Source organism: Ranitomeya variabilis, chromosome 5 (genome assembly GCF_051348905.1).
Source record: "Ranitomeya variabilis isolate aRanVar5 chromosome 5, aRanVar5.hap1, whole genome shotgun sequence".
NCBI classification, from domain to species: Eukaryota; Metazoa; Chordata; class Amphibia; order Anura; family Dendrobatidae; genus Ranitomeya; species Ranitomeya variabilis.
The window spans coordinates 293,012,454-293,039,816 of record NC_135236.1 but is presented as its reverse complement, the minus strand read 5'-3'; the positions used below and the strand labels follow the sequence as shown (position 1 = coordinate 293,039,816).

Here is a 27,363-nt window from a genome sequence, read left to right as displayed (position 1 = left end):
CCTACTGAGTAGAGCAGAAAACTTAACAAGTGCCACTGGACATGGACACCTTAGATAATAATGATTGCAGATATTAAATCCATAATTACACTCATTATATTTTTTTAGCTCCTGATCAACCCTTTAACCAGCCAAAGTCTACAACCTGCATATTTATATGTATATGACTCATGTGTGGTCGAACATGGAAGAAGAGCTTTGCATTGGAAACCCCATGATCATGTTCACTATCAAGTAGAGAAAAGGTCCAAATCAGAGAAAACGCAAGATTCACAAACTATTAAGTCTCCTCCAAATATTTAGTGAAATTCTAAGGCTATGTGACCACGACCCGGAAGTAGCAGCACTTTGGATGCAGAGCATGTTCTCCACGTCCAAAGTGCTGCCTTCTATTGAACGCAGGTAAATACGTATGTGTTCACTGAACCGTGCGGATTTACCGCATTCAATACATTTTGTATTGGTGAAATTTCTGTAGCGGAGACTAGCATCTCCACAGTAGAAATTGACATGCTGCGGTCCTGAAAGACGCGCCACATGTCAGTCTCCGTGGGTGATCCGCAGGCGCACATACATGGGATTTCTAGAAATCCCATCCATTATGTTATAACATCTTGTCGCTAGGGTTTTGACACTGCATAAATACGCAGCAATTCCTGATCGTGGGCACATACCCTAAGTTTTAGAGCCGTTCCTATTTGCATTGTGAAATACAGAGTAGCAACATGGCTCCTAAACACTTATTTGGCAATCACAAGTCTGCAAATTCATTTGTATTCAGGAAGACACATGTGAATGTGTCCAAGCCGGCATTAGCAGGGTGTACTTTGATTTTTTTTATAGCTGGTTCAGGTGGGAAAACAGCAGTGAGAAAAAAATCACTATTTTCTGTTTCAATGTAAAACATAATTACCACCAACTGTGAATTTTTTGATTCAATAAAAAGTCACAACAAACACATGGAGCCATGCTAAAAGTTTTCCTTTTTTCATGTTAAGTACCTTTTACTCATAATGTAAAGAATGAATCACAGCATGTAAGGTGTGGATGGACAAAATGGCTTTGCGCACACTGGCAATGGTATATGCCAGCACAATATGTTTGATACGACACCAAATGATCTGCGTATTCACAAAGTATTAGGCATAAAAGAAAAGGAAAGCAGATGGGCTATCATTATGTTATCACAGACATTTTCTCAGGCCAGAAGTTTACAACATATGGAACATACTTCCAATACGTCTCTCTGCACTGCATGGCAGTGGTAGTCAGGAATGCATGTGCCTCTAACATTCTGGGTGCTTGATCACAAATCAATAGTCAATCTCAAGACTAACCCGAAGTTCTGATGGTCTGAGTGACCAAATAGACCTGCAGTATTACATTATCGTTCTGTGCATGGGACTAAATATTATCCCCCTGACCCAAGTTTAATTTATGTTTCCTGATCTTAGGGCAGCATAAAATTGGGCAGAGAACCTTATTCTAGCACTAGGTCACTTACTGGGCCTTTGGATGTAGTTTTGCTTGTGCTGTATGAACCTAAATTTTTATGGTCTTCTCTCCTTCATTGAATGACTGGTTTCTGCCTTTGCAGAGCGTAAGCAGAAAGATGTCAATCAGCAGTGGTGACAGGAACCAACTAGAGCTCTAATAAGCTCTGTTCTATGGATAAATGTCAATTAATGGAGAAGACTAGCAGGGCCACAGCAAATTAAACAGTGTATTTTAATCTAAAATAAAGCTATTAGGGTTTCTGTCGATACTTCATGCCGGACTCCATTTAGGAAGGAAGATCTCTTTTAAAACATTTCCTTTCATATTTGACTGTTTCGAGGATAGCAGCCATACACAAAAGAGATCTATTAATCCACTAGATAGAAGCAAGGGTGGCTTATTACATGTTGATGTAGTAAAATAACGTATTAAAAATGTGTTTTGCAATATAATGTTTATAATTACCTTTTAAAGCAATACTCCAGCATTTTTTTATTCCACCACAGGAGTGGTGCTTTAAATGTAATTCCCATGTTCCCTGTCTCATACTCACCTGCTGCCATCTTCATTGTTTTCCAGCATAGTCGCCCTTCAGTCTCTGATGAAAAAGTGACCTGCCGTCAGCTCCAATGTTTCACAGAGTGGCGCAGAGTCACTTTTCAATACAAGTCTATGAGAGCCTAATTCTGTCTCTCAAACTTTCATTGAGAGCTTGTGACGCAGCTCAAGACCGAAGTGGCGCCGATTAACCGTGAAGACACCAGAGGTTGAGTATCTAACCGTGGGGAGCGGACTTACATTCAAAGCGCCACACCAGCGCTGAAAAAAAATGCTGTGTGGTGCTTTAAGGAATACAGGATACAGAAATGATGAAAATACAGTACCTAGGCATTATTTAAATGAAACTTACCTTTCTACCCAGTTTTTATAACTTGGGATGTCCTTGGCATAAAGGAGTTTGTTGGAAGGAGAGTCCTTCCCTAAGCGGTGCTCTGAAGTTGAGCATGAGTCCATAAATGTCTGTGCCACCACCGACAGACAAGCATCTGTAATGCTATTTTTGTGGATGTCAAAGACAAACTGGGGATTTTTTATGACATTGACCCAGAACCTTAATGGTAAGCTGGAAAGAGAAACAAAATATACTTAGCATTAAACAGATACTATGCCATATTTAACTGAAATAGTTTTTTTAGAATGAAAAACAATACTTATATCCCTTATTTTCCATGTTTATACTGTATTTTGCATAAAAATGTGCTTTATATATGAAAGAACTACATTTTATTACATTTATGCTCTAAAAAAAAAGTTTTTTTTAAACAAATCCCAAACGCCTAAAACTCCCTGCTGGTTATTACATAATATATTGAGGTTATTTTTTTCTGATATACAGTAGAGCTCCAAATGTGTTGCATAAGCATAGAATTGCATGCTGAAAATCTTGCTATCACCACCACCTCTAGAGGGAGCTAAGGAGCTTCCTTCCTACAGTTTTACTATGAAGTTTGATACATTAATTGTGACACAGAGACCAGTGTGAAACCAAAGGGGCATTAGTGAAGTATTACCTAGTTCATTGCAATTCTACTATTCGGCACAGGGGAACAGGGGAGAGTAGGGTGAGTATAATGTGGTTGTTTTTTGCTTTTTGTAACCACTTTTAGACCCTTTGCAATACCACAAAAACAGCGGATTGGTAACATTTAGCCATTTTGCTAAACAAAGGTGAATTCAATTTTTTGGTAAAATTTGAGGTGAATTCACCTCAAAATTGTTTCTATTATCTCTAGTTAGCATGGAATAGAGTGAAATGAGCTAAACACAATAATATATCGCTTTGCAGGAAAAGCTTCAGCACCACTTGTATTTTATTCTCAAGTTAATTCTTGTCTTAGGAGAACAGTGGGCGGTGCTATCCAGTGATTGATAGTCTTCCAAGTATGACTTTGTATACAGATGTACCTGCCAATCATCAGGAAGAACACCCACTGGACCCATAAGGAATAATATAAATATCATACTTTTAATTAATACATTCTAAATTATACTGACTCCTGTCCCACAAAACCCATATAACAACTGTTCACCCCTCCGACTATATTACATTCTGCCCACAGAAAGGATTGCAGGTACAACATCAAATATTTCCTTCAAGATGTATAAACCTATTTATTTTTAATTTATTAATTATATTTGTTTGTATAGCACCAACTTATTCCAGAACACATCATTATTTTTAAATTTTATCTGTATACTACTACTAATGTTAGAACTGTAATTATCAATTCGCAACCCAAAATTTTGTTGGGAAATAAATGACATTTTTTTAATAAAATATGTAAGAAATTGGAAATGGCATTTAAAGGTAAACTATAGGAACCATAAGGCCGAACGGCTGCATCTTTTTAAGGACCAGTTGCCGTGAACTATTATTATCAGGGACCTTTTAGGTCTTCCCTGTACAGAAGCCGAATACTAGGCGCGTGGGATTCTTCCTGTCCCCAGTGACACTGAACTGGATCTGCGCAGAGCAGGGACATGTGCACACAGCCTGGGCACCAAGAAGTGTCTGACTAATGAAGCATTAGCATATTATTAACATTATCTGCGCTTTTAATCTCAAACTGATTGCAGCCACTCAGGCTAAATGAACAGGAGGTTTATTTAAAGGGGTGGAGGGAGGGAGAGAGGAAATGAAGAAATGATCTCCTTGCAATCAGATTAAATTAACTTTGAGTCACTTCTTACAGACCTCCTCATCAATGAGCTGCAATACAGGCTTCACTGAGCCCTGGATCACAGCGGAAAATACATTGTCATCCTCAATCATCGACTGAATGGTGTTGGGTTTCAGCGAGATGCAGATCTTGTATATCCAAACAGAAACCAACAAATCTCAAGTCACACAATACGCTTGTGAAGAAATGGATTTCAGAACCATTGTAAATGAATGATTACAGGTTGTGTATAAACAGCGCTACTAGTGTAATGAATGAAATATATCAATTGCATGGAAACGTGTCTTTAAACCAAAGGCATGCTGGGGCTATCTATATATTGTGTCCTAAACTCTAACTGTGTGCAGATGATTCCTTTCCTACCTTTGCTTTTGGCTAAAGCTATCCAGAGACATATGCCTGAAGATTACTAGCACATAAAAAGAAAAAGGTGATTTTGTGATATTCTGTCATGAGATGACTATGTTATATTTATCTAAGTGTCAAAGTCCATCTAGTGGTTATGATATGTATTGCAGCTTGGGAAAGGGGTTGACCCATGAATAAAGTTAAGGGCCTATTCACACTCCATTTGCAGTGCACATATGTTTCCTTACCTGTCTTTATTTACTGTTGGCTTAATATATGTCAAGATGCTTGCTTCAAGATTATTAGCATTATAAAAAGAAAAATGGTTTTGTGATATTCTGTCATGAAGCTGCTATGCTATATTTATCCAAGTGTCTCAGTCCACCTAGTCATTATAATGACATTTAATGTATTGTAGCTTGTTAACGGGGTTGTCCCATAAACAAAGTACATTTAAATTAATAGATCTTTGAACAATAATACGTTTCACAATTGGATGTGTTATAAAAAAAAGTTCCTGTGCTAAGATAATCTTATTAAAGTGCACCAGCTGTTATTTGCTGATAACGGGAACTGGTCAGCAGGATTGTGCATAGTAACCTATACACAGTGTCAGGTCAGCGCCGTTATCTATATATATAATTGCCTAAGGGGTACTTCCGTCTGTCTGTTTGTCTGTCTGTAATGGAAATCCCGCGTCGCTGATTTGTCGCGGCTGGCCGGCCGCGACCAATCAGCGATGGGAACAGTCCGGCTGTGAATTCGCCCTTCCCCACTCCCCTCCAGTCAGTGCCCCCACCCTACTCCCCAGTCAGTGCCCCATAGCAGTTTATCAGTCCGTTAAACGGACTGCGTTACACCGCGGCATAACGCGGTGTAACACAGTCTGTTAATGCTGCTATTAACCCTGTGTGACCAACTTTTTATTATTGATGCTGCCTATGCCAGGAAAGACCTGCCCCCAGGACTATTTCAAGGTATGAGGGACAAATTTCAAAAAAGATTATTTCTGCGGTTACAGCACCCAGAACTAAAAGAGCCACCTTGTCAGAATGCAGCATTAGTGCTGCACACGGTGGCTCCTTTAGTTACAAATGCCTGGGGGGGTGACAGGTTCCCTTTAGTGAGATTCTCGTGACCTAAGGCGGGGCTGGTGTATGTGGTGCTCTGATTACATATTCATAATGCAGACTACTGCCCCTAGTTTGCATAATGAATATACTAATGTGTGTATTTGAAAAAAAGCATGTCACTTAATCAAAATGGCGGTGACCGCGCACTTTCTCTTATCAGTTAGTGCCTATTATCTTCCTGTGTTTCAAAGGAAAAAAAATCACCATCAGTATTGAGCCGTCGGGTGTCCTGCGCATTAGCATCTATCGTGTTCTGATAGATGCTACTGTGCAAGCATCTCCGCTGGCTCCTTGTTGCTGCAGCCAAAAAAAGGAACATTAGAACAAAATGGCGCTGACGGTGGCGGTTGTGCAGTAGCATCTATCGGAACACAATAGATGCTAATGCGCAGGACACTCGACGGCTCAGTATTGATGGTGATTTTTTTCCCTTTTTCCTGGAATGAGAGGGCCAAAAAGAATGTGCGCGACGGTTAAAAGTGAAAACAAGAAGCTTCAAGGATCTGACGGTAGGCTGCTGGTGGCAGGACAGGTGAGTAGTTAGTTTAGTATTTTTTTAACAATATACATTTATTATGCTTCAGGATCAGAGCATAACAAAAAAAAATTTAATTAATAGAAAATAACCTAGCTATGAATTTAATTTCCCTGTAAAATCTGCTCGCCTTGCCAAATTTGGATCTCGGCAGATCCGCTCATCTCTATTGCTATATTGTGATCTGCAATAAGGGGTTTATCCTATTGGCTGTATTATGGCACTCAATAGATAATTTCACAATTTTGGATTTAAACAGAATTTTGGTAGGAAAAAAGCCTTGGAATGCCCGTGTATGCGATCAGAGGTATATAAGTGTACAGCTGGGTACCATAGAAATCTATGTGTGCCACATTACATTACAACTGAAGTTTTAGGAATCTGTAATATCCAGCTCTATGTATGAGCCCTTATAAGTATTTATGCTATTTTTCTACCATTATCATTTCTTACTTACCAATTGCTCTTCCAGGTGTGTCTCACATGGGGATCATGAATATTATGCTTGTCCGCTTGCTCATCCAGGAAATCAAACATATATTTGATGGCAAGAGGAAGAGCACTGCCTCTGTGTGCTGTGCTAAATATGGTTTCAAACAAGTCATCCACAAACTTCTGCAATGTGCCCTGTTAACAATATAGAACTAAAGTCAGAAATAAGACATATAATACATTATCAAGTGTTCCAGTCAATGTTTTTTTGCATGAACTCAATGTAACAAAAACAGCAATACATAAAAGTACAATACATAAAAGTGTCATATGGACATGATAGGTAGTGTTCATAGTAGGCATGATAATAATAATAATAATAATAATAATAATAATAAAATTTTGAGACAGTTGTAATGGAGACAGTTAATATATTTTTACATGCAATTCTGCAATGGACCAAGATAAGTAAAATAACGAACAAAAGAAACAGAAACCAAATCTTTTTTCATATCTACCCCATCTTCATTTTACTTTTATGTGCGATCTAAGGGTACTTTAGTAGATATACATTATGAGTTTCATGGTAACTTGGTTCTGATGCAAACAACGTAAGCTACGAGGTTTGCCGTGAAGGGGCAGTGGGCTTCATACAGTCTGATCAGAATGTTAAACTGAAAACCTCATGTTCAGTATTTAAATTTTTGTCTAGCGGCTTTAGATCAACGTATGATTTTGGGATGTGCGGTTCATGCTCTTTTTTTTCTTTTTGAACGTAAGCTAATGTGTGCCTGCGGAGCAACATGAGTGTGTCTGCTATGAAACAAAAAAAAACTAAGATAAAATCATGTACTGGTGAAAATGGTAATCCAACTGTTTTATGAAGATGAAAACTAATTCTTATGGGCGGCAAAGGAATAAATTTAATCAAAGTGGATTTTGACAACACCTGCTTGTGTTATGCAAGATTTAAGGATATGAATATTCTAGTTCTGGAGACACCTGCACTTGGTGATTTGTTTTTGCATACCATTCAGCAAGCAACACAAATAACTAATATACTGGAAAATGGATAGAAGGAATGTATTTTAAATAGGTCCCATACGCAAATTTCACAGATCTAAGTAGTATAGTACTGTGCCAAAGTTTTAGGCAAGCGTGGAACATTTTTTGCAAAGAATGTTTTCAAATATAAAAGTGTTAATTGTGTATTTTCTTATCAATTCATAAAATGAAAAGTGAATGAACAAAAGAGAAATCCAAATCAAATCAATATCAAAACAGCATTAAAGCATTAATAATTTTTGGACATTTGTACAATTTTTTTTAAGGAATGGGACAGGTAGGTGGTTCCAAACATCTTAGAGAACCACAGATCTTTTGGGGACGTAAGCGTGTTCAAATCCTTTGGTTTCTTCATGTAATCCCACATATACAGTACTTGATGATGTTGGGATCGGGGCTCTGTTTGGGACATTTCATCACTTCTAGAATGTCTTGATATTCTTTACAAAAAATATAGTTTTCAATTATACTGGCTGCATGTTTAGGGTCAGTATCCTTGTGCAGAATAAATGTGGAGCCAAATAGATGCCTCCTTGATGGTATTGCATGATGGATAGTTATCTACCTGTATTTCTCAGCATTAAGGACATCAGTAATCCTGACCCAATCCCCAACTCTATTTGTTTGCCTAAATTTGCAAGGAACATCCACAATGCTTCACTGTTACCTAGAGACACTCATTAGTATATATTTTTATATTCCTTTGGCAAACAAACTACCTTTTTTAACAGTCAAATATTGTAATTTTGAACTCAGTCCAATGCACCTTCTCCCATTTTTCTGTACCACAGTTTATATGTTTTTTGTGCATAGTTGACTCTCTTGGCTTGTTTCATTGTCAATGGTATGGCTTTTTGGCCACAATTATTCCATGAAGACCATTTCTGGCCAGACTTCTTTGAACAGTAGATGGGTATAGATGGGTAAAGCTGGATCCCAATAGTGATTACCATTTCTGAGCTGATGGCACTGCTGAACATGTTTTCATTTTGAAGGGCTGTAAGCAGGATGTGTCTTTAAACTGATACACTAATTTTCCTTGGCCGACCACTATGTCTATGGGCCTCAATTTTTTAAATGCATCTTCAAAACAGTTTGAACAGCAGATCTTGAAAAATGATTTAGCTTTGACATCTTAGCCTGGATTAGACCTTGCTGATGCAGTATAACTACTTTGTGTCTTGTTGCCGTGCTCCGTTTTGCCCTGGTCTATGGCCTGTGAAGCTGTCTGTCACAACCTCACCTTTGTAGCAGAATTTGCTTATTCCTCACTCAGTTTTAAGCATCCTACATAGTTGTTTCCTTTTCAGTTTATGATTTAATTTCAACCTATATATGAAAATGATGATCATTATCACCTGTTTGGTATAATTGGTTCCGAATAAACCTTATTATAATCATACAAAATCCCTGATTTAGTGCAAATATATCTATAAAAATATGCTGCTTTGAAAGCAAATGGTGGTCACACCAAATATTGGTTTGATTTAAATTTACCCTTTGTTCATTCCTTTTGCATTTTATTAATTGACACAACTCAACGCTATTACCACTTTTATTTTTGAGAGTGTTCAACATTTTTCCCACACCTGTCTACATTTTTTTCAATTTTAGCTCATACCACATCACACTCACATACGTCTATTTTTTACATAGTGTCTGCAATGTTAAGGTATAAGCATACAATGTCTTTTTGTACAGACTTCAAAACATAAACTGCCTACAAAACTGTGTTTTAAATAGGAAATATGCATTGCCACATATATGGCTGGTAATTTTTCACCTTTGGTTTGAAAACTGTCTTAATAAGTGACGTAGTTTCCAAAACGATTCTTCCTTAAAACCACAGAGTTAATCCCACCATGGAATAATGGAATTTCACACTGCAAATCTATAGATACAGTGTTAAGCAATTGTGGAAAAATACTGCAAGGGAGAATGCTTTAAAAAATAGAATTGTTAATAGTATTTTTTTAGTATGTTTTGGATTTATGCCACGGATTACAAGCCAAATACATAAAGAAATTTCCCACAGCGAAATTCTACTGTGTGAACATAGCTTTAAAGAGAGCAGATCATGTCCAATAACTAAGAGAGGTGCTTGTAAGCACAGCTGACTCAGAAGTGCATCAGTCCGGAGCAGGATGTCAGTCAGTGCTGGGGTTTGCTGTCATCCGCTATTCTCAGTGCTGTGAGCTGTGCTACTGACAAGCCTGCATGACTGAAAGCCGGAGGCTCCCAGGAGAAATAAAGTAAATTTGGCCTGGGTAGCACACTTTCATTACTGCAGCCAGACACCTTCATAGCGCTATAAACCTGATGATTAACCGTATATCTGCAGGTTTAATGGAATCTGTCAGCACGTTTTTGCTATGTAATCTGAAGACAGCATGAGATTGAGGCTGAAACACAGAATTAGCGGATGTGTCACTTGTACTGTTTACTAATGGTGAAGGATTTATCACTAAGAGGCTAACATTGCAGACTACATTAGTCTGGCAACGCCCCCTCCTGTGATAAGCACCCAACTGTCTATGGACTTTGTATATGGATACCCTGGTGGGGGCGGGATTAGCTTTCTCAGCTGTGCTTCATTCTAAATCTGAAAGCTCTGATTGTGTCAGAACTGCTGCACCCAGTAAAGTAAGTGATACATCATTGGATTCAGCTTCTCTTATCCTATATCATGCCGCTCTCAGATGTGGTAGCAAAAAACTACGGATAGATTCCCTTTAATAGAGTTACCAGACATGACAGGTTCCCTTTAAGATTTCTAGTACCTTTCTTTACTCTCACACATGGCTCTATAACAGCATATTCAGCACCATGCCTGAAATCAGCCTAGAATCATTCAGTGTCCTTCAGGTTTTGGTTTTGGTTACTTTGTACTGAGCACAAAATATAAAGCTGCATGGAAGAACAGATCTTCGGTATTTGTATACTTTTACTGGAGCATACTGGGATCTGATCTCTGCTCCTGAAATTCACTGACTTTGTCATTTACAATATATATCAATTAACATACATATAACTAATATCCCCCAACTTGGAACTGCAAATGCTAAGGCTTGAATAGACAGACTTATTGTGGGTGGAAAACAATTATAACAAAGAGAGCATTTATAAAACAAAAAAAAAGATAAATAATATTATGTAAATAATTCAGCAATACTAACATGACTTTGTTTTGCTTATCAGTTTTACTCGTTTTTTTGCATCATTATTTTGCAGGGTGCATGTATGTCAGGAAAAATGGATTTTAAAGTTTAGCCTAGGACACCATTGCTCTATCTATTCATAACTAAGGTTGCTTTCAACAGGAAATAAGTTTTAGAGTTTAAAAAAAATGTTTTGTTATAACTTAGTTGTACATCCCAACTTTTCTTGAGTTCATACTTTTAGCATAAATGACCCACTTGATGCAGGAGCCCCATTGTTCAGCACCATACTGTGCAGCTTCCCTTGAATAAGCTTTTTAAGTCTGATTCTTTATAATGATACCTCTAATAAGGTCTTTATAATAATGAAACGTTACAAAGAAGGCTTCCTCCTATGCAGTGTCTACTGTACTCAGTTCTGAGCGGAGAGAATAATGTGAGGAGGAGTGGCTGCCATGAATACAAGTTGCTGGCATTTAATAAATGAGAAGTCAACAGTGTAAAGTTATTGAGCTGTCATGCAATCATTCTCCATAAAGAAATTCTTGCAGGGAAAGACAAAGCTTTCTCCAAAAGATGCCGTTTACTTGTCTGACAGCTTTGAGTGCTTTATAAAAGGTCTGTCCTTGTCATTCACTATTTTCTGTTATTACTTTGCAATGATGAATCCTGAATTTCTTTCGTCTTGGTTTCAGGGTTTATTTTTTTTTGCACACTAAGACTTAGCAAAAGGCAAACCAAAGTATATAGTAACAGAATGTAACCAAAATTGGAAAGCAAGAAGCATTGTTTGTTGAACACATAAATAACCTTCAATCCTGGCATTGTCACTGTAGGAAAGAGCAGGGTGCTCACAATAAAGATATAGCAAGTCTAGTATGTGATGAACAGACAGTAGAACCTGCCCAGCAATGGACACAGGAGAAGGAAAGCCGCATAGGATATGGGCACACAACGTCTTTCTCTGGCAGATTCCACCTAGACCCCCTCAAAAAGGGCTAAAAATATTTTAAACAGAAAGCATATATGCACAGCAATGTCAAAACCACTTGCTGTGCATATGTTCTGTCTTCTTCCACTTCTTTTAATTGCTTTGAAAGACGTGACGTGGCTAAAAGTAGTGGTCAAGTCTTCTGCCGGATTTCATTTGGAAGGCACCACCATCTTCATATTGAATTAAAGAAAAAACTTCATCAGCAAAGCTACCAAAAAGACGACCAGAAAAAGATATCAGAAAAGACGCTACAGGGAAAACAATGCCTGCGTTTACTTAGAGGGGTGACATACCCTTGGAGAATGTTTCAATTGTGTAGTATAGGTATTAATGACTACAACTCTTTGGTAATAATATGTGGATTGCATGTTATTCAGAATACTAAAAATATAATTATCTAAGAAATACTGGATTGTTTTTTCTCTGGTAACAACTATATTTAGTATAATACATCAAGAAGAGGACATTATTAAAAGTGAATTAAAGCCAATGAGCAATATTTTTTTTAGCAAGTCTAAAATTATTATTATTTTCAAATATAACTAAATCCCCACTTCCCATTGGTAAGTCCTCTTTTCAATACAAAGCTCCAAATCTGTCCTCCTGCAGACACATATATTCTAACCTTCAGATTGGAACAGTTAAGTAACCTTTTCTAACAATGCCTGTAGAGTTGGACTAGAAAGATTTGAAGGATTTTGTCCCAATGGAATTGTTAGTAGACCAAACCTTTGCCCTGCGAGGCTTTTCCTACCTTTCCGATTTCATCAGCACCTCTTCTGATTAGTAGGCCTGGTGCAACGTCAAGCATGAGTCCTGCGAAACCTTTTCTTCAACTGTATGTGACTTGCTGGAGCCTTTTTTTAAAAAGTGGCTGCAGGCAGCACAAATGTTATTGTGTAATTCCCTGTCTAACTTCTCATATTACAAAATTAGCACAGAATGTTGAGTTCAAAAATGATATAATGTTAAAAGATAGGCTTTCACTTGAAGGAATAATATATTTATTCTGCCAGGTTCAAACCTCTCACTTAAGGTGCATGAGTTCCATTATTTTTTTATATCCAAATTTTCCATGGTGACTTAAGAGATTTACTGAGCATATAATATGTGGTTGATGGAAAGAGACATATCATAAATTACATGAACATAAAAGTTAGTGTGAATAGTCAGTAACTCTTAGATCAATCATGCATCTTCTGATTATGCAATAAATTGATAAATACCTTGGTAGCCAACAATCTTGTAAGGTATATTTCTGATACCATTTTACTTCCTCTATCCCCTTCCTTTTGGTCTCCATGTTCATGGTTCTTGACTAAATGCCAAACTTTAACCCCACTTTCTAAATCTGGTGTTATCATGGGAGTGCGAGAGCGCAGGCTGTCAGGGCTTCCAGTATACTTGATCATATTCTCTGCAAAAGACAAAGAAAAAGAAATGCAGATTTTCATTAACCAAGCATCCTTTAACTAATTCACTAAGAATCTTCTGAATTAGCTGTAATATTGACAATCATCAAGGAGCAAACAATGAACTAAAGAAAATATACTGTAAGGGTACCGTCTCACAGTGGCACTTTGATCGCTATGACGGTACGATTCGTGACATTCTAGCGATATCCATACGATATCGCTGTGTCTGACACGCAGCAGCGATCAGGGACCCTGCTGAAAATCGTACGTCGTAGCAGATCATTTGGAACTTTCTTTCGTCGCTGGATCTCCCGCTGTCATCGTTGGATCGGTGTGTGTGACACCGATCCAACGATGCGTTCGCTTGTAACCAGGGTAAACATCGGGTTACTAAGCGCAGGGCCGCGCTTAGTAACCCGATGTTTACCCTGGTTACCATCGTAAAAGTAAAAAAAACCAAACAGTACATAGTCACATTCCGGTGCCCGTCAGGGTCCCTCGCAGTCTGCTTCCCGCTCTGACTGCTGGCTGGCCGGAAAGTAAGCAGAGCACAGCGGTGACGTCACCGCTGTGATCTGCTTTTACTTTACGGCGGCACTCAGTCAGAGCGGGAAGCAGACTGCAAGGGACCTGACGGACACCGGAATGTGAGTATGTACTGTTTTTTTTTTTTAACTTTTACGACGGTAACCAGGGTAAACATCGGGTTACTAAGCGCGGCCCTGCGCTTAGTAACCCGATGTTTACCCTGGTTACCCGGGGACCTCGGCATCGTTGGTCGCTGGAGAGCGGTCTGTGTGACAGCTCCCCAGCGACCACACAACGACTTACCAACGATCACGGCCAGGTCGTATCGCTGGTCGTGATCGTTGGTAAATCGTTTTGTGAGACGGTACCCTTAGATGCAGAAACACTTGGCAGTTTGCTCTCTGTAACATTGGAATTACCCAAATAAGAGTCACAGGACTGAAATAGAATGAGTGAGTGGGCAATGTATTTCAACAAAATTGACAGTTTAAATATAAATTTATAAATACATACATAGTGAGGCAGTGACAGGTACTTTATGTGAGGGATGCGCACAGAAGCGTATTGAGGCCGCTGGAGTGAATTGCAGTCACAGGCATAGCTGTGATTGCAGTGCAAAATAAAAGTAATTTTGGTCTTGGGCAAGCTATTTGCCCAAGGCAGATTTAAGAAAATCCAGCATGGGCTTTTATTTTTGAAGCGAACTACAAGATGGTAGTGGGGCAACTTGCTCCCTACAGACTGGGTATTACAAGTGGCCAATGGCCACAGATTCCATTTAAAAACCCTGCAGCAAAGGGTTGGGTATGTCTGTCTTGGTTTGCAAACTGCAGAGCAGGTGGCTCTGCAAGGGTCAGCCTGTGTGAAGTAACACAGAGCCAAGCTAAGCCAAAAGGCCTGGCACCCCTCAGCGTGACATGGTGGTGCAGTCACCCATGGCAACAGGTCTTGGATATGGACTGTCTTGATTCCTGGCTGCGATCCAGAGGATACCATTTTGTTTTCTATTTGTAAGTACGTTGGACATTAAAGACACTTTGTTTTGCTTTTTTTTTTGGCCACTGCCTATCTGTCACACTGCACCAACCCCACTGCATAATAATGCCATATTTCTTGTCTTCTAATTATCAGTGTTCTCTTATTATTAGATGAGGAGCAAAAACTTTTAAAAATGTCTTGTCACTATATCTATTATTCTAAAAGTGTACTCTACTGCTCATTGTGATTCACTGCATGTGTTATGCCATGCTGTATTACATTCTGTAACACCGGTGTTACACAAGAAGCTGGTAGAGATGACAGCAAAGTAAAACACGAAGAAGGTACTTTAAGAAATTTGATTGTGTTAATCTTACCGGATGAATACTATATTTGCTCTAAACATACTATTAAACTAAGATGTCTTGGAAATGCATTACAAAATATACAATCTATTTGCCTTTAAGATGAACATAACTTGCTGAAGGTCACTTACGTACTGAAGAATCATTTTTAAAGGGATGGCAGCCAAAATGGTTGATCAATACTAAATAAAATAGTGAGCAATCAATCCCCATTTTACTGTTTGAAAACAAGATACAATCTTTGTTTTCGCATTTGTTTATGAAAGCTAAAGGATAATAGACTGCAAGCCTTGGGCTATCTATTCTGGTTATGCTCCCTGGGAATAAGGCATGATAGAGTGAAATGATTAACTGAAAGTCAGTATGTATTGAAGGCAATTCATAGTTCACGTGGTGTGTATTGTCTACTTCTTAATCAACACCGGACAAAGAATCAATGAGAAATGCAGTATGAGGGTTACGTAGCTATAACATTGAAATTTAAAGCAGATGCATCAAGTTCAAAAGTATGCAGACATTTAATAATTCTATAGTAGGAGAGCAATAGTTTCAAATGGCCACTGTTGATTCTAGAAACTTATTAGATAAATCAATAGTACAGGTGAATATAAGAAATTTTGTAATATTTCTTATCAAAGACATATGCTTCTTTCTCCAATTATGAGTCACTTATTCCCTTTCCCATGTCTCCTAAACTCAACATCCACTCTACTTATTCCCTTTCCCATGCCTTCTAAACTCACTGTCCACTCTACTTATTCCTTTTTCCATGCTTCCATTGACTCTACTTATTCCCTTTCCCGTGCCTCCTAAACTCACCATCCACTCTACTAATTCCCTTTCTCATGCCTCCTAAACTCACCATTCACTCTATTCATTCCCTTTCCCATGCCTCCTAAACTCACCATTCACTCTACTTATTCCCTCCCCCATGCCTCCTAAACTCACCATCCACTCTACTTATTCCCTCCCCCATGCCTCCTAAACTCACCATCCACTCTACTTATACCCTTTTCCATGCCTCCTAAACTCACCATCCACTCTACTTATTCCCTTTTCCATGCCTCCTAAACTCATCATCCACTCTAATTATTCCCTTTCCCATGCCTCCTAAACTCACCATTCACTCTACTTATTCTCTTTCCCATGCCTCCTAAACTCACCATTCACTCTACTTATTTCCTTTCTTATGCCTCCTAAACTCACCATCCACTCTACTTATTCCCTTTCCCATGCCTCCTAAACTCACCATTCACTCTATTCATTCCCTTTCCCATGCCTCCTAAACTCACCATTCACTCGACTTATTCCCTTTCCCATGCCTCCTAAACTCACCATTCACTCTACTTATTCCCTTTCTTATGCCTCCTAAACGGTAATGTTTCAGATTCCATCTCATAACATACTTTAAAGGCGAAGGGAAGGAAAGACATGATGAGGAACACTTGGCCTTGCCTTGTAAAGATAAGATAACAATAGGCAGATAGAGCTGCAACTGTTTTACCTCACTCCATAGCTGGATTCCCAACCACACAGCTAAGTACTGGTATATAATGTCTTCTATGCTGCTGCTGCTACTCTCTGTGTGCTACATAGAAAAAGAGCAGCAATCTATCTCTCTGTGTATGGAAGACATTATAGTAGCTAGTATCCTCCCACAAGCTCAGACAGAACTGAAAACTAGAACCCACAGAGAGAAAAACCTGTGAAAATGCAGGCTGCAATGGAGAAAAAGAGTGTTAGCAGTCATGTACACACGACAGCCTATTCTGATAAATTATTTGAAATAACAAGTATAAAGTAACTTCAAAGAAAAAACATCTTACAAGTAGACATTCAGATGTTTTCAGAAGACAATTCATCAAAGACAAGAGGAACAACAAAAAGTAATCGTTAATGGTCATTAATTAGTTTAAAACAGATTTGCAATCTGGCTTTCCAATATTACTGGACTCTTGATTCTTCTGAGTCATCAATTAGTCTACTGAGCTTGACATTAATACAGCTATTTACACTGCTGCCGCAGTACTAATTACAATTGCTGTCCACAGGGATCATTCACAAAAGTGCTACTTTTGTTGTTTTCTACATATAAATCCACAGCTCTATGATATACCCACACCTTGGTAGGGAGTATTCATACTTTTATTTAAATATTAAACTTGTAATTCTTAAATCAGTAATACCACTACACTGAATGGCAAGATGTATAATTATTACTGAGTGATCAAACAAGTTTTTTTTACATGATATTGAACTTAGGATACACAAGTATCACTTTACAATTCATTGGCAGTGCAATAAGTGTTAGTGTTAGCGGAATGCACCAAATTATAAGAGAGATGGTATAAGGTGCGTTCGCAGCGCGGGGTCCACCGTGCAGAGATGGAACCTGCTGCTGAGTAATGATGGACTATATGGTGGTACAATGTGGATACACACACGGGTTAACTTCACCCTGTGTGAAGGAAGCAAACCCTGTTGCGTCACAGGGCCACGGTACCGAACCGAGAGCGCAAGCAAGGAGTCTCAGGACTCTATCCCAAGGCACAGGGTTAGAGTACGTTCAGACCACTTGTGCTCGACACCGCAACTGGGGTGTCAAATTAACAGAAAATATAACTTAAAGCACAAGAGTGCATGCTGTGCCACTTTGGCGGACGCCACTAACCACCCAGACTTGGGATAGGAAAGCGCTCTATAAGCGCACGGCGCCGCACTGGCAGTTACAGCAATAGACGCTGTATCGTGTGTCTTTATGTTGACAGCTTAGTCGGGCGCTAGACAGCAAGCATCCACCTTTTGCGAACAGTCATACACAAGGAAGAGGATTTTAAAGAACGACTTGCACTTATCAACACACACACGATTCCAAATGTACACTAGCGCATGGCCGTGCGGCCATGCAAACCTTTTATAGCTCCAGGAAGAACAGGACCTTCCCAGAAGGACCAATGGGAGTCAGCCCCAGAAGAAGAACACCTTCAGGACCTTCCTAAAGGACCAGTGGGATTTGCTGCAGTATCTAAGCATGTGACCCTTGATCTCCGATGAGAGATCTTGCCCTGGGCATGCTCAGAAAGGGAAGAGCAGGACTTAGTCCCAAACACGTCTGCTCGTCGCTGCTCAGTACTGGCTACAATGGCAGAAGCTGGAAAGGCAGCAGTAACCAGTCGTCCAGTATCAGCCTGAGCTAGACGCTGGGACCGACGTCTCCGCTGAGCAGACTCCACTGCAGCTGGAGAAGAATGGGTGACCGAAGTGGAGATGGTTCGAGATTCCCTCTGTGCAGAGGCGGGATCTTGACACCTAACAATAAGCTCACAAAGCATATCAGCAACGGTTCATGAAAGATTACTTAAGGACATAAAAGCATTCAAGCATGGATTGCAAAAGTAGGTGCAATACTAGAAATCTCACTGCAAGAATATATTTTTCATTGTAGTAGATGGTCACATCCCCCTTAACTCTTCCACTGAGCATAAAAATTCCATTTACATTAACATCAGAAAAACTAAAAGGAATTTAGTTGAATTATTTTGCTGAACCTCAGAACGACACAATATATCCCCAGGACAAACTCACTGCAGATTTGTATTCCACCATAAAGTTCTTTGATTTCTTTGCATGCATTTTCCACATGTGAAGATTTTATTTGAGGAAATGAATGACGGTAATAAAAGCAATCACATAGAGGGATATTGCTTTCATTACAAGTTTTGTATAAAGGACAAAATGTTACACAAATTGCACAATAAATATGTTTAGAAATGTAGTAAGGTTTAATATAGTTGTGCTCAAAAGTTTACATAGCCCAGCAGAATTTTGTTTTCTTGTCTGTTTTTCAGAGAATATGAATAACATCAAAACTTTTTCCCAACTCATGGCTAGTGTTTGGGTGAAGCCATTTATTGTCAAACTACTTTGTTTTCTCTTTTTAAATCATAATGACAACTCAAAACATCCAAATGACCCTGATCAAAAGTTCACATACCCTGGTGATTTTGGCCTCATAAGTAACATGCACAGAAGTTGACAAAAATGGGTTTGAATGGCTACTAAAGTTAACATCCTCCCCTGTGACCTGTTTGTTTGCAATCCGTGTGTGTGCATAAAGGTTGGGTGAGTTTCTGGGATCCAGACAGACTCTTGCACCTTTCATCCAGCCACTGACATTTCTGGATTGTGAGTCATGAGGAAAGCAAAAGAATTGTCAACAGATCTACGGGAAAGGGTTGTTGAAATTGTATAAAACAGGAAAGGGATACAAAAAGATATCCAAGGAATTGATAATGCCAGTCAGCAGTGCTCAAACTGTGATTAACAAATGGAAAATCAGGGGCTCTGTAAAAACAAAACCACAGTCAGGTAGACCAACAAAAATTTTGTCCACAACTGCCAGGAAAATTGTTCGGGATGCGAAGAAAAACCCACAAATAACATCAGCTGAAATTCAGGATCCTCTAAAAAATAGCACTGTGGCTGTTTCAAGATACACAAGGAGGCACTAGAAGAAAAATTAGCTGCATAGTCGAGTCGCCAAAAGACAGCCATTACTGCACAAATGCCTCAAAATATCTGACCTACAATATGCAAAACAGCACATAAATGAGTCTCAAAACTTCCGGAACAAGGTAATTTGGAGTGATGAGACCAAAATTGAACTTTTTGGCCACAGCCATAAACTTTACATTTGGAGAGAGGTCAACAAGGCCTATGATGAAAGGAACACCATTCCTACTGTAAAGCGCAGAGGTGGTCACTGATGTTTTGGGGATGTGTGAGCTACAAAAAGCACAGGAAACTTGGTCAAAGTTGAAGGAAGGATGAATGCAGCACGTTATCAGCAAATACTGGAGGTCAATTTGAAATCATCAGCCTGGAAGCTGCGCATAGGACGTACTTAGATATTCCAACATGACAACAATCCAAAACATGAGGCCAAGTCAACCTGTCATTGGCTACAGCAGAACAAATTGAAGGTTCTGGAGTGGCCACCTCAGTCTCCTACCCTCAATATCATTGAGCCACTCTGGGGAGATCTCAAGCACGCAGTTCATGCTAGACAGCCCAGGAATTTACAGGAACTGGAGGCTTTTTGCCAAGAAGAGTGGGAAGATTTACCATCTGAGAAAACAAAGAACCTCATCCACAACTACCACAAAAGACTTCAAGCTGTCATTGATGTTAGAGGGGGCAATAAACGATATTAAGAAATGGGGTATGTGAACTTTTGATCAGGGTCATTTGAATATTATGGGTTGTCATTATGATTTAAAAAGAGAAAACATAGCAGTTTGACAATAAATGGATTCACACAACCACTAACCATGAGTGGAGAAAAGGTTTTGGCGTTATTATTCATATTCTCTGAAAAAAAGCCAAGAAAGCAATTCTGCTGGGGTATGTAAACTTTTGAGCACAACTGTGTGTACCATGTTAAAAGACATAGGTCTTTGATTAGGTGGTCCCGTGTAAGATATTTGTATTAGGTCTTTAATTTATTGTAATACTATTATTCAACAAGAGGTCTTTGCGTTATAGATGGGTGGATCGATCAGCAGAGGATCAAGTTTGAGTCGAATTTCCTGAAATTCACGGTTTCATGCAAACATGAACATTTTGATATTCTATTCACAAAAAACCTTGCCACTCACAATTTCAAACACTGCTGAACCATCTAAGCATGGGCTACTGTCATTTTGTTTTTCCCCATGGCTTTCCCATGATATACTACAGCAATCTTATGGATTATCATACCTTGTACAGTGGTGGTCAGTATGTTGGCCATCAGAGATCAGTAGTTCCAAGTGAAGCACAGTATGTACTGGGTAAGTCTCTATGTTTTGTAAACTGTAAGCTCTTATGGTAAGTAGGGTCCTCTCTCTTGCTCTACTATGGAGTGTAGTCTCTCATTTACAGTGGGTTCCTCTCTCTTCTGCTGAGTTTAAGCTCTTATAGTCAGCAGGATATTCTCGATCTTACTCTTTCTGCTGTAGAGTGTAAGCTCTTATGATCAGCAGGGTACTCTCTCGCTCGCTCATTCTCTTCTGAAGAATAGAGGATAAACTCAAAAAGGTCCCCTCTCTTCTCTTTCCCACGTGTATTTTCCCATCAATTAAGACGTTCCAGTACTGAACTGAGATTGGCACAAATTTATTCACCACAAATCAAATTTTTTGGGAAAATGTATCATAGTCAGCGCGTTTGAATTTGATAAGATCCACTCATCTCTACTTGGAGTGTATTTATTCTCAAATAGTTTGAAACCATTAACCAACTCAGAACTGATTCAAGCACATTTAAATTAGGATACCTATACATTGAAGCAAGCACCCCAGTAATATCCTTTGAACCTAAACCTTGGTTACCAAGAGTTCTTATCTTCAGTCTACAGCAATTATTTGCTGTTGAAGAACTTAATAGGAAAACTCAATAGTATTTAATAGTGCAAATTTATGCTATTTGTCATTTCATCAAAATCCTTTCTCCTAAAATCTCATTGTCTTCATATCTTAGATCTATGCTGCCTCAGACTTACACACCAAAACTTGTCATGACAGTCCCTCTATTGACACTTCCTGACCAGTTTCCTAACTTTTTGAAGAATATTGCAATGACACTTTAATGGTTCTGCACTTGCTAGAATACAATATCTATAGTATTTGACTTTTTTGGTCTTCTACTAATGAAGGTGCCTATATTGAAGGATGATGGTTATGACCTCCAGTCGGGTTGTAATAATAATTTTGTCGAAATATCACTTTTTTTCTGTTATACACATATTGCTATTGTCAATGTAAGTAATGACCCGTGTATGAGACTTAAGGGTTGTATTGTAATTCTGCTGCATTTTATATGGATATATATATATTTTCTGCTGTCTCTAACATCATGTCCTCCCTCTATCTGAAACTAAATCTCTCCAAAACGGAACTTCTTGTGTTTCTCCCCTCTACTAACCTCACTCTACCCAACATTGAAATTACCCTGGAAGGTTCAACCATAACTCCCAAGCAGCATGCCCGCTGTCTTGGGGTCATATTTGACACCGAACTTTCCATTACTCCCTATAGCCGATCACTTACTCGCTCTTGTCACCTGCATCTTAAAAACATCTCGAGAATCCGACCTTTTCTCACCTTTGAAACTGTTAAGACTCTTACTGTCGCTCTTATTCATTCTTGTCTGGACTACTGCAACTCTCTTCTGATCGGTCTCCCTCTTACCAAACTTTCTCCTCTCCAATCCATCTTGAATGCGGCAGCCAGGGTAATATTTCTGTCCAGCCGCTTCACTGATGCCTCCATCTTGTGGCAGTCATTACACTGGCTACCCATTCGCTACAGGGTCCAGTATAAACTCATCTCTCTCACCCACAAAGCTCTCCACAGTTCTGCACCGCCTTATATCTCCTCTCTCATCTCTGTCTATCGCCCTACATGTGCCCTCCGTTCTACAAATGACCTAAGATTAACATCCCCGTAATCCGAACCTCGCACCTCCGTCTCCAAGACTTCTCTCGTGCTGCGCCATCTCTCTGGAATGCACTTCCCCAGACGATCAGACTGATACCTAGCCCCGACCTATTCAAGCGTGCTTTAAAAACCCATCTCTTCAAACAAGCCTACCACATGAAGTACTCAGTAAACTAACTTTGCCCTGTTCCCTCCTTCCAAACATTATTCTGAATCTGCACCCTACTATTCATCTGTCTCCACACCCTCCATGCACATGATAACTGCACTTGATACTTGACTATTGCACATAAACACACAGGCTGGTGACCGGATCATGCAGCTTTATATGAAAATCCCTATTTGTTATAATTGCCAGACCTGAAATAACAAGCACTTTTCACCTTTTGTGTCCCCCCATTGCCTTGTAGATTGTAAGCTTGCGAGCAGGGACCTCACTCCTAATGTCACTGTTTAAATTGTCTTAACTTGTATTGAATTTGTCTGTACATGTCCCCGCTTAATTGTAAAGTGCTGCGGAATATGTAGGCGCTATATAAATAAAAATTATTATTATTATTATATGGAATTGTGCTGTATTTTTCAGACAGCCGTATTAGGAAATATCTTGATATTGTTTAGAATGTAACAGAAAGACTAGACTAACCCAAACTTTGGACGGCTAAAACAAGAAATGAAGAGACTAGGTTTGTTTGATAAATTGGTGTACTTATCAAAATGGTTGGGTATGTATACATCAAGCTGGAGACCAGATTACCCTTCTCTCTTTTTATCCAGTCCCCTCTTATTCAAAAAATCCATTAAACAGATATAATATTATGTTAAACAATGTAACGCTTTCATCTTTCTTGCTTCTGTAATAAATAAATAGTATAGAAAAACAAAAAAAATAAAAAAAAGGTTGTGTATGTGCTGAAGATTTGGATGCCTGTCCGTCATCTGGAAGTTTGCCAACACTGCCACTTCAATGGTTCTGCATTTGCTAGACTACCATATCTGTCTTAGAAGTTCATCATTTTTAGTATTCTCCAGATGATTATACCTCAAAATTACATTAAAAATGACAATCTTCAGTCTGTCCTTAACAATACTGTTGTCAAACTATCATCAATTATAATGAGAAACAAAACCAATGAAATCATTTAAATAACTCATTTATACAACATTATTTACAATGTAAAAGTTAAAAATGTTCAACACCTATAAAACATTCAAGGAATTTTGATATGTTATAAAAGAATCCAAACACTGAGAATATTCATATTATTAGTTTATGTAGTACACGGATTTACATTACCCGTTAAACAATTGTGAAGTAAAGCACTAAATTACACGCCATGTCACTTTAAAAAGACAAACGGATGTACGACGACGATTTACTGTATAGATAGCAGATACCAAAGCTTGAAGTGATAATGTATCATTATTTTTCCCAATTAAACAAGCATTGAGTCATTTCACTTAACTGCTACCTGTCACCTTCCTGACAAGAAGAACATGTCTGCAAGAGCTTGCCAAACGTATTCTAACTTTATTTAGTATTGTAGTTTTAAGCTTCGGCTCACATGCTGGCTAAAAGCACTTAGCATTATTTCGCCCTAAACCATACAATGAGTATATTATAAATATCACATAAATGCCCTTATGAAAGCTGCCAGGTGAAAACCCCTGATTTTGTCAAGAACCATTCTGTTTAGAAACTCAGCAGCAACAATAATAAGCAAGAGTCATTAATGGAATGGTGGTTCCAATGTCAAAAGCAAGAGTGAAGTAACACCCAAATAATTATAGCCTAACATATCCATCATATTCTACGTGGATTGCCATTGTAATATTGTGTTTATTATTAGAGGAAAGGACACCAATATTAAATCACTCAATGGGAATGCATGGGTAGTATAAATCCAGCGATATGTGCCTATTTGTGGAATATGTTGTTCTTTTTTCCAAAGTCGAAAACTAGCGCACAACTAAAGTGCACTGCTGATTAATAGGTTGAGCATTAGAAATCATTTTTTTGGGAAGATGAATCCTGTATTATTTTATACTCTGTTACTGATCAAGTGAATAGTTAAACTGTTGAGCGTCTAACCTTCTGCACAACCTGTAGAAATGAGCATGCACTCAGACTAGGTGAGATAGGTGAGCCCTTCACACTTGCCCCATGATGATCCTTCTAGCCCCTCACTAGTACCACCCTGCTGCTCTAGAAAATCCAAGATTCTGAGGCACCAGAGAAAATAAGGATAAAACATAACCTTTATTCCATTATTCCATTCTTAAAAATCACATGGTGACATACAGTTAAGGTAGACAAATAAAGTAATGCTTCTGCCCAAAAGGGCCTTTTTCAAGCCAGAATTACAATAAAAATTACAGCCATCCTGTTGCTCTGTTCAATTATTTGGAGCAAAGAAACTGCAATGTGTACAATGTTATTATTTTTGAGATCCCGATAGTTTTTTGAGGGACATGATCACGAGTCTGTACAGGGTTTTGCCAGTACATTGCAAAATAGCATTGAATTTGTGAAAAACTGGTCTTCTAATTCCATGAAAAGTAATAGTGGATGCAAGCATTAGGGGAAAAAAATCACTATAATGTTGCACAGGGCATCATATAATCTAAGGCTAACTCTGCAAATGATTACATATTATACTGAGGCGGGGATTAGTGTAATATACTCTTTGTGTTAAATATATGAATTTTTATTTTTGAGGTAGAAAAACCTATTTTACAGAATGTAGTTATACTGGTTTGGGCATGATTAATGAGAAAATGTTCTTACTTTTCTAAATGTAGCGCTTGGGATATGATTTTAACACCATCGAATATTATAACCTCTACATTTCTTTACACCTGTTAAACTACAGAGGTTCATAATTTTTGATCACAAGTCTTGCTCAGACTTTGAAAAAGGTAATAAAACAATAAGACATTCCTAGTCTAATTGAAGTATTCACATGCTGTACAGAGCGTCCCAACGCAGCGAGGTCAGATCATTATGCAAAAGAAAAAAAAACGGGGAAGTACCAATGCTGTTTTTCTGGCAATGCTCCACTGAATGAAATTAATACTGCTAATTACATCCCTGTAAAGTTTAACCATGTTTAATGATGTATTTTATGTGGTTATTAACACACAGTAGCATTAGAGATGATTTTTCCACTCTCTTAAAGAGCACTGTTAATGCTTCCCGAGTTCCATTATAATTACCGGGTAAGTGTCACGTTCATTTACAACACCGAGTGCTGTATACGGAAATTGATGATTTCTCATCCTCTAACTTTTTTCTCCAACTTGGCAATAGCAAGGAAGAGAAAATATCTTTGAAAAGGTCACAGTGTCTTTCATTAATTGCTGCAACACTTCAGAAATTAATATTAATGAGTCTTCCTGGCTCATTCGCATCAGTGGATGGTGCTCCCCAGGAGATTAAGTGACTGCAGTATTCCTGTTATATGCAGTGAGGGGATTTCACTACTTCAGTGTTTACTACAGAAGTAATAACCATGATCTTACATGTACATTGTATGTTAGAACTCTGAACAAATCCAATAGTTCATTCATTCGAAAACAACTCAAATATATTTAAGAATAAATATTACAAATGATCAATGTAGTGAGTTGACTTGTCACTGACACAACTACGTTCTCATTGTAGTGAAATGTTGTTGTTAATATCATTAAATAGCTATATGAGAAATCTATGACCCCCCAAAAATGTGCAATTTTGCTCAATATAACCTTAAGGTTAATGTATTAGAACAATATATTGTCCATTACTGTTTTATCATCATTACTCTGCTACAGCATACAGTATATACTGTGTTTACACTGTATGCACAATTATTACACAAGTGAGTAGAGATGAGTCAACAAATTCAAGTGGAATTGAATTCTTTTAAATTTTACCAAAATCTTTATTCGGCAAAGTCTGGATTTTTTGTAATGCACTTCCGTATGGGTTCCGCAAAATGATGAACATTGACCTCCATTTTTTCTGAACCATAATGGGCCATCAAAAGGTTAACAAAATTAAAACTTTCTTTGCTTAGCTGATCGCTCACATCTTTGCACCTCCATTACTCACAGCAACCAATAAGGACCTCTCCCCACTTTCTGATCTCTCACCACTCACAATGGAATCTTAGGGCCTCTCACCCTGTGCCATACTTCTGTAGGTGTGATGGCATCCAAGAGGGCTTTGTGCATTCATGCAGGATTTCACTAAAATGTCATGAGGTCGTTGACATCCCGTTCACCTGCACAGAACCCTCAAGGGTGCCATGGCACTCAGAAGTCGGGCACAGTGTGAGAGGGCCATAGATTCTAACATGAGCACCAGAGGATCAGAAGATGTCGCTGAGAAGGGTGGTGGTGAATGTGGGAGCGGGCAGAGACGTTAGCAGAAGGTGAGTATAACAATTTTATTTTGTACATATTACTTTTGTAAAGACCACAAACCATAGTAAGGGACATTAAATTTGTGAATAATAACTTATCCACAAATGAAATTTTCCTGGAAAAAAAGAGGAAACAGGCAAATTTGAATTTTGCATGATCTAGTCAAGTATACTCTGTGCTCATAGGCTGTCATGGTTCTCTGCAATTGATGATCTTTTGCACTGCACAAAAGATAATTTCACCCAATGAATGTGCTTTTTGCCCTTTCATCAGGTGATCAGCAGCCTTT

At 38.6% G+C, this 27,363-nt stretch overlaps 1 protein-coding gene across 2 annotated transcripts in view; it reads right to left on the bottom strand.

Moving 5' to 3' along the window:
- PLXNA4 (plexin A4) overlaps positions 1-27,363 on the bottom strand; it is a 1,056,784-nt gene that overhangs the window by 17,553 nt on the left and 1,011,868 nt on the right. For both annotated transcript variants that reach the window (XM_077264448.1, XM_077264449.1), the window contains 3 exons: positions 13,130-13,320; positions 6,712-6,881; positions 2,408-2,620 (listed from right to left, as the gene is read on the bottom strand). In XM_077264448.1, coding sequence (XP_077120563.1) covers positions 2,408-2,620; positions 6,712-6,881; positions 13,130-13,320 — 574 coding nt within the window. The remainder of the gene's footprint in view (positions 1-2,407; positions 2,621-6,711; positions 6,882-13,129; positions 13,321-27,363) is intronic.